General features: G+C 52.6%; 1 protein-coding gene across 1 annotated transcript; it reads left to right on the forward strand.

The window, feature by feature from the left end:
- The first annotated feature begins 6 nt into the window (after window positions 1-6).
- On the forward strand, window positions 7-1,824 carry GSC (goosecoid homeobox). Its single transcript, XM_008588170.1, has 3 exons — window positions 7-373; window positions 811-1,070; window positions 1,415-1,824. Exons 1-3 carry the CDS (start codon window positions 22-24, stop codon window positions 1,568-1,570), a joined length of 768 nt encoding a protein of 255 aa, XP_008586392.1. The 5' UTR covers window positions 7-21; the 3' UTR covers window positions 1,571-1,824.
- The last annotated feature ends 6,936 nt before the right edge of the window (window positions 1,825-8,760 follow it).

An 8,760-nucleotide genomic window follows, 5' to 3' on the forward strand; every position in this document is an offset into this window, starting at 1 on the left:
GTCCCGGCGCGGGGCTCGGGGATGCCCGCCAGCATGTTCAGCATCGACAACATCCTGGCCGCTCGGCCGCGCTGCAAGGACTCGGTGCTGCCGGTGGCGCCCAGCGCCGCGGCTCCGGTCGTCTTCCCGGCCCTGCACGGGGACTCGCTCTACGGCGGCGGCGGCCCCTCCTCGGATTATGGCGCCTTCTACCCGCGCCCCGTGGCCCCCAGCGGTGCGGGCCTCCCGGCCGCGGTCGGCGGCTCCCGCCTCGGCTACAACAACTACTTCTACGGGCAGCTGCACGTGCAGGCGGCGCCCGTGGGCCCGGCCTGCTGCGGGGCCGTGGCGCCGCTGGGCGCCCAGCAGTGCTCCTGCGTCCCGACGCCCCCAGGTAGGGTCGCGCTCCAGCGGGCCTTCGCCGCCCACCGGATCCTTAGCCCCTGAGGCGTCGGTGTGCGGTGGCGCTTGCATTATTCACCTTGCGCCACTCTTTCCCTTTTGCACCCCATCCCCCTTTTTACTTTGCCCATCGGGCGCGGGAGTTTGCACAGTTCTTGCTGCAAACTTCGGGCGCGTTAGCGAAAACTGTAATTCAGTGCCTTCATGGGGAGACCAGGTTTTTGCAATTCCCTAACTGGCTTTGGGGGTGTGCGGGTGGACGCTCTAATTCGCTCCTCCATTTCCCTGGGCCCCTGATTCCCGTGCACCCCCAATTCCTAGCACGCGCTTGCAGACGATGTTTAAGTAGGAGAGGGTCTCAGACTGGCGGGCGGGCGTGAGTGCGGTGGCGAGGGAGGGCTGCTGACCGTGCGCCCCACTCTGTCGCAGCCTACGAGGGCCCCGGCTCGGTGCTGGTGTCCCCGGTGCCGCACCAGATGCTGCCCTACATGAATGTGGGCACACTGTCACGCACCGAGCTGCAGCTCCTCAACCAGCTGCACTGCCGGCGAAAGCGGCGGCACCGCACCATTTTCACCGATGAGCAGCTCGAAGCGCTGGAGAACCTCTTCCAGGAGACCAAGTACCCGGACGTGGGCACGCGCGAGCAGCTGGCCCGGAAAGTGCATCTCCGCGAGGAGAAAGTGGAGGTAGGCGCTGGGCTCTGCCGGGGGGCTGGAGGGTGGGGACACCTAAGGGTCCTTCCCCACGAAATAGGGCCCCGGGCGGGTTGGCCCAGCCCTCCTCGGGTCTCCCTGCGCTTTGAAAACATCCGATGGCGGCCCGGAGGCTGCTGGAGGGCGCTTTAGGCCCAGGAAGTCGAGTGAAAACGCGGAAGCCAGCGGCTCCCCTCCTCTCGTTGCGTGCGCCCCGCGTCTGGGTCCGGAGGCCACACGGGGCCGTCCCGCGGCCGCGCCGAGCTCCGGGGTGAGCTGGCACCGGCGGAAGCGCGCCTTTGATCCGAACTGTCGTTGTGTCCTCTGTTGCGCAACAGGTCTGGTTTAAGAACCGCCGTGCCAAGTGGAGGCGGCAGAAGCGGTCCTCCTCGGAGGAGTCGGAAAACGCCGAGAAGTGGAACAAGACGTCGTCGAAGGCGTCGCCCGAGAAGAGGGAAGAGGAAGGGAAAAGCGATTTGGACTCGGACAGCTGACGGCCGCGGGCCGGCCGTGGCGCTTGCCCGACGCAAAGGACTTGCACAGACGGACGATGCTACTTTCTTGCACACGCGCTGCCTTGCGGGAGGGGTCGAGAAAGAGGACCGAGGAGCTGTAAATAGTGTACAGAGCCGGGAGGGTCGCGCAACGGGGCCCGCAGCCCCGCGGTCAGAGGCCGCCCGCGCCCCGCTCCCCACCGTGTATTTATAGTTAAATTAACGGTGACAGTACAATAAAGTGATGGCGATGTGGACGGGCCACCTTCTGTGTTTAGTTCTGCTTTCCCATCTCCCCGCCCCGCGTCAGTCCGATGCCCGGAAAAGAAATATATTTAGTTTGTAATGTCGGAGGGAGAAACTGAGCAGCTCTGACCTGCCCAAGAAAAAGAACATGAAACTCTGGGTACGAATCAGTCACGGGACAGGTGTCCCCGTTTGAAAGTAAACCTCATCTCTAGGTCTCCAGGGAGGGGTGACAGTGGCATTGCGGGGGGCGTAGAACTGCTGACGAGGGGACAGCCCAGCGTCCCCATTTCCCTTCTCCCTCTGGGAGAACGAGGACTCTGCTCTTCGCCGACCACCGGGAGGCTGGAACTGGGGGTACCAGGAGCTTCTCCGCAGCCCGCTCCTAGCCGCTCACTGGTTCCCCAGACTTAAGGCGGCGAGTCCGCATGAATTTGGTGGCGGGCATGCCCGCTCCCGCGACGCTTTCCTGGGTCTACCACGGCTGCTCCAGCCGCCCATCCCCTCCCGGGAGCCCCGGTGGGCCCTTCGTCGGCTGGCAGCTCTGAGCCGCGCGTCCCAGGGCCGTCCCTGGACGCCGGAGTGCGCTGGGCCCGCAGCGCTTCTCCCCGGGCCAGGGCTGCGGGTGATGCGCTCTTCTCTCGGCCAGCCTCATCAATGAGCACACTGCTGGTGGAGTCATTGCGAGGTGGCGGTGCTGTCGCCTCTCACTACTTCCCCGGACTGTCTCCCCTCTGCAGCAGCCGGGGCCGTAGGAGGAAGGTCCCAGGAGCGCGCCCAGTGCGCGGGGTCTGCAGTTTAGGAAGTGCTGGAGAAACCTCCCGGTGCCTGATAAGCGCCTAAACCAGGTGTGGAGACAAGAGTGTGCCCCCTGCACGGTTCCCTAGGCCATAGTGGGGGGCGGGGTGGAGCGGAGGCCAGGGGCTAGCAGGGATGGCTTTTAATATGTTAAACTTCATTCCGAGTTTACTTCAAGTCGGTTTTTACAGAGGGGGAAGTTCGACTCATGTTTGGGGCAAGGTTCCTCCAGAGGAGGTCTCTGCACCGTGGTTATGGGACACAGCCCACGCAAAGTAACAGCTTTTTACAAGAAACGGGATTTTTTTTCACAACTTGTTCTAGGTTTGCAAGGAGAAAGTGACTCCTGGAGCAGGTGAAACGGTGTTTATGAAATAAGGAGTGACCCCCAGCACTGCCTTTTTAATAAAGAGTAGCCCTAGACAAAAGAGACAGTGGTTTGGAGGCCAGGTCTGCCTCAGGGGGTAAGATTGCCTTGATATACACATCCAGATTACATATTTTGTGATCCTCGGCAGTTATTTAACCCCTCATAACGTCACCTCCCATAAGTGGGCATTGTAACCGTATCTGCTTCCCAGGCTGTAGTGGACATCAAAGTCACTAACTTACAGAGGATGGTACCTGGCATGAGGGGACCCTTCGACATGACTATTTATTTTTAAGCACTATCATGATCTATTTTGTGTCAGACCCAATACTTCAAGCTTTATGTACATTATCTTATTTTATTTTTCAAGAACTCTATGAGATGAGGAAAGTTTTTTTTACCATTTTATAGATGAGGAAATTAAGGTTCTGAAAGGTTAAATACTTTAACAACATGCAGCTCATAAGAAATAAAGAAGAGACATTGTCTTTGCCTAAGTGAGTCTTGTGCCATAATTGGAAATATTTCCACTGATAACAGCTCTTGTGAGAAATATCCGAAGGAATCAGTACAGTTATTTCAAATCAATCTTTCAGAGGTTATTAACATACTGCCTTAGACGTCAGACTTCCAGAGTGAGGGAACCTTGCCTGCCCTGCACCCCATTCTTTCACAGCTGATGTTCCTGGGTAGTATCCTCTGTGCCCACGGAGAGGGGTGAGCTACAGGGGCGTTTGGAGCATTCTAACACAGAACAGAAGTGGACAGTGTCACTCCACCCTGAGAGATTTGACCTCTGCAGGACTCTGTTTATAAATTCCTATGTGTTCTCTTTACACACGACTTGCCCTCAGACCCCCTATAAAAAGGGGATCTTTTATTTAAAGAAAATCTGCATTTATCTAGTCTGGAAAGAGGTTTCTGGCAAGTGACAAGGAGAGGGCAATTGGGGGAGGGGTAGGACCTCATCCCCCATGAGCACCTGGTGAAAAGCCATGGTGAGGGGTGGGGAAGATGGGCAAAGAGCTGGAGAGCTGCTCCAAGCTTGGTCCAGGGCAAGCCCAAGATGGCAAGAGAAAGCTCCTTCACTGTCCACATCTCCATACTGGAGTCCCCTGCAAAGTGCTTCAGGATCAGCCCAGCTCACAGGAAAGAAACATCTGGAGTGAAGAGGGAAAAATCAGGACGGTCTGTCTATTTACAGTCCACCCACCTTCTCTCTACATTCGCCAGGCAGCTATGGGGCTCAAACCTCAGTCTTAGCCTGGCTGTGGGGGCCAGAGAGGGCCAGATGGGGTCATGGAGCAGAAGTCACTTGGGCAGTAAGAGCCCACCTTGGCTGTTCTGTGGGCCTTGTAATTTTCTTCAGTAGGAATTTGGATCATTGTGTTGGAAAGTAGTGTGTATATGTGTTCAAGTGGGCAAGGTGTAAGCCAGGTGACTTTGCCTAAGTGGTTTCCAATCCGTTCGTTTCCCACCTACCACCCCCGCCCACTGAAGGTGTTCTACCCATTTCACAGTTGAACAAACTGAGGCACAAAGCTAACACAAAGGACCAAAATGGGAACTGTGGTCTGCAAGAAACCTGGCTCTTGTGATTTCTATGAATGATGATGCCTCACAGAACCCAGACTGTGCCAAAGTTCACCAACAACAAATGACCGTAGGAGTGAATATAATTGCTCCTGGGGGACATGAGAATGAATCTGCCACAGAGTGCCAGACAGATTCTAGCAAAGAACAATGGCCACTTTGACCCATAACATTTGTCTAGCACTTTCCACTACAGAGCGCTTCCACACATTCCTGCCTCAGGAGGTGGGAATTGCAGCCCATTTTGCAGATGGGAAAATGCTTTGTATGGGACACATAGCTCTCAGGATGGTGGTGAGGTATGGGGTAATGGCTTCCAGGTGTCCCAGGTCACCTGGGCCAAGGAGGACCCTGGCTGGAAGGAGCTGACGAGTAAGAGAAAAGTGCCGGGTGTGGGGGAAGAAATGGGGATAACAGATTCTGCATATCCTCCATGCAGGGTGTGCTCTAGCAGTTCTTAGCAGTTGTCTGGGCGTGGGAGGCGGAAAGGGCTCGAGAACAGTTACCTTACCAACAGCGTCCATGAGAGTTTACTTCCACCATGGTTCTTCCATCAAGTTGTGTTTTACTGACACGTGAACTTCAGACTAAGGGTCCTAACCCTTATGTGCAGGGTTTTAAAGTGTATATGTGGGATAGAAGCAGGCAGATTCCTCTTTCATTTCCTTGCACATGGAGGGCAATTGGGGGCCAGGAGGGAGGGGGACCAAGGAGCTCTTGTTCTGAATTGAATAAGTGACTTAAGTAAAATAGTTCAGGCATTGAGACCCTCATCCAAAGATTCCTTCCTGTGCTTGCTTTCTGTGACCCTGAGGGCTGTAGCTCAGGGCCCTGAGTTCAGTCGTCTGTTTGTCACACAGCTCCTTAAGTGAAGCAAAGGAGTGTGAATACGAGCCTGCACCCTATGAAGATGGAAGTCCGGTCAAGGAGAGGACAGGGCAGCGTGTGTGGCAAGTGGACAGCTTAGTTCAGTCATCTGTTTGTCACACAGTTCCTTAAGTGAAGCAAAGGAGTGTGAATACGAGCCTGCACGCTATGAAGATGGAAGTCCGGTCAAGGAGAGGACAGGGCAGCGTGTGTGGCAAGTGGACAGCTGGGAGGATGGCCTTTAAATCCACGCTGGTCCAAGCTTCTGTGGGAACAGGGCCAAGTGACCTGGGACAGGTTCCTTAAGCTCTGTGTCTATCAGGTTTCTTCCTCACCTGCAAAATGGGCTTGTGTAGAGGATTAGAGATAATTTAAGCAAAGGACCCAGCAGAGTGTCTGACACATTTATTATTGTGTGCTTTGAAAAACACCCTCAAATCAGCTGGATAATGCCCTGCATAAGTAGATTGGAATTAGGAATTAAGGAATGCGCCTTGTTTTTAATTGTTGTTGGTTTAGGAGCTTATGCGTGCCTACAGGACGCAAACACTAATGAAATTAAATGTGATTGCTATGGATTTAAAACAAAGAAGCATCTGATAAGGCATAATAGCTTGCGTTCTCCCTGAGAGGTTTAGGACAAGGAGATTTAGAGCGAAGAAGGAGAAATTTGGAGTGGATTTGTATTAGATTTCCAAGTTTTGTGAAATGACCTCGAAGTTTTTCAAAAATAAAACAAAAACAAAACCCAGCAACTGGTGCAGAGCCCTTTGAAAATTCTGGAAGAAATGGATCTGGCTGGGTCTTATGGCTGTTGAGACCTCTCACTTGTGGAGGGAACATGGGACATCCCCAGGGCCTGTCCCTAGAGCCCTGTGACAAGCCTGCCTGTCATGGCTTGGTTTTAAATCTAGGAAAAATTAAAAGCCATTGTCTCTGCAGTGCAAATGACCCATGGGACAAACAGGGTGAATTACGGCATGTTGCAGTATTTGAAAGTGGGTCCATAACTTTTGGATTCCAGCAGCCTTAGTTTGCTCTCAAGTGTCCATCCCTGGGAAGCATCAGTGAGGAAAGATCTTAAGAATTCCTCTCCCATCCCCTCCCCTTTCCTTAGGCATTTGTTCCACGTGTACCTTCTGTTTTCCTAATTTTGAGGTCCTCCGGAGTCTGTTGGCCAAATCAAGTGGCCCGGTTTAATTGAGTGAACTGTATTTCCCCAAGTGCCTGCACAGCCCCCCTTAACCTCAGCTGATTTATAGAGACTGTAATTAGTGAGATAATTTTAGCCGTGGTGGACAGAGTTTAAAAGTGTCAATGTCATTTTTTCCCACTGATTTACTAGTTGTATAATGCTGAGCCCAGGAAGCACTTGAACCCTGTGGCCTATCAGTGAGGTTGACCCCAGAAAAGGTTGCCGAAGCTTTAGGAGACAAATTCCCTTGTTGAACCAAGGAAGGCTGAGCTGCTTCTCCAATGCTCCATGAACATTTTTTCCCCTGGTCATTTCCTTGCTCCAACTCTCAGAAAGAACACATGTTAACGTGTTTAAATTTTTTTTTTTCTTTCTTTGGGAGGTGAAGCAGAAATATCTTAAAAATAAGAATTTTTCAGAAAAAAGACCTGTGTTGTCCACTGGCCTGTAGTAAGAGACATGGTTGTGGCCACAACTTCGGGGTCCCGAAGAGCCTGCTCACAGCACAGTGGCAGTGTTTCCGTGTGGCCAAAGGGCCTCGTGGAGCATTGACATGCTGGCAGGGCATCCTGCTTCAGTGGGGAGGTTGCCGGCTTGGGGTGGAGGGCCATGTGATTCCAGCCTCGGCAGGCTTGCTGCAAACAGCCTTGGGGCCAGCAAGGGTCTGAATCACACAGGGCAGTGTCTGACCAGCCTCACAGTGACAGTGCCCAATTTAACGGTGTCTCAAACAAATTATTGACATCACCAAGCAAGGCTAAGAGGTGCTTTTTTCCAGATGGGGTAAAGGCTAATCCTCCTTTGAAAATCCTCAAAGTGCTAACTGTGGGACCAGAAAAAGAAAGCTGCCCTTCTCCAAGAACCAGAGAGGCCCAACGTGCTTGGCTCACCCCCTCTGCGAGGGAGACTCAGCAGTCTGAGAAGCTGGAATCCCAGCTGGTCGTTTCATCTGAAGATGTTCTGACAACGAAGGCCAGATGGCTGGGACATTAGGGGATGTGCATATTCAACGTTGTTTTGTATTTCAGGAATAAATATTTAAATCTGAAACCAAGTGAATCACTTTCTACTGAAGTGGGCAGGGGTGGAAAGTTGTGTGTAGGTGTTGACTCCCCGCACCCCATCCTGAACCCCAGCTTGCATGATTCCTGTTACACTGGAAACCTTCAAAGAGGTCGTCCCTGCACTGGTGCAGGGTGCCAGGAGCGTGGTGGTGCTGTGTCTATTTTAGGGTTGCTGTTTTTATTTTGAGTCTGCTTTTGCTACGAGAGGACTCCTGACGTGAGTGGGCTGACACGGAGACCCGGCTTGATGAGATCCTCTTGTATTTGTTTTGGTTCGTGCCTACCTGGTAGCTGGACGCAGACACAAATGTGAGCGGGTGTAAACTTAACCCTTCTCTTGATTGCAATTAAAGCTCTAAAAAGATCGTAGGTCTGTATTGTTTATTTTTGTCTTTGTGAAAGACGTTCATGTGTAGTTCTTTCTAAAAAAAAGATGGGAATAGTTTCTGCGATGCCTGGCATGTGTCGTAAAAAATGTTTTTTTTACATTTGTTCAGGGATTGACACTTTCAGAATCATTTCCTTGGACATGTCCTTGACTAATTCCCTCTACAGTCTTATGAGGCAGGGTGGGGATATTGTCACCTTGTTACGTAATAACAGCTACCGTGATAGCTTTTACTATGTTCTAAGTGCTTTGTTGTCTGCGTTTTATTTAATCCTGTGCATGCATCTGTGAGGTTGGCATTATTGTCACCGTTTTGCAGAAAGTGATGTGACTGCTCCAATCTAGTAAGACTGGTTCTTAGACTCCAAGTTCAGTTCTGTCTACACTGCCAGATTATCCCTTAATAAGGACAAGTCAGGAGTTCTGGGTTAGTACCTCCCTGGTCACAAGCAAGCAATGTGACCTTTGAGGTTCAGCTTTCTCCTTTCCCAAAGTGGGAGAATTATAACTGTCCTGTGGTTAAAATGGGGTGGTTAGGGGCCAGCCTGGTGGCGCACTGCTACAGTGTGCCGCTTGGGGGCACAGCGGCGCTCCCACCGAGGGTTCGGATCCCACATACAGCCCGGTTCCCACCCACCGGCTGAGCGAGGGGCGGGGGCCACACCGGGG

This window comes from Galeopterus variegatus, unplaced genomic scaffold (genome assembly GCF_000696425.1).
Source record: "Galeopterus variegatus unplaced genomic scaffold, G_variegatus-3.0.2 Scaffold4703, whole genome shotgun sequence".
Lineage (NCBI taxonomy): Eukaryota > Metazoa > Chordata > Mammalia > Dermoptera > Cynocephalidae > Galeopterus > Galeopterus variegatus.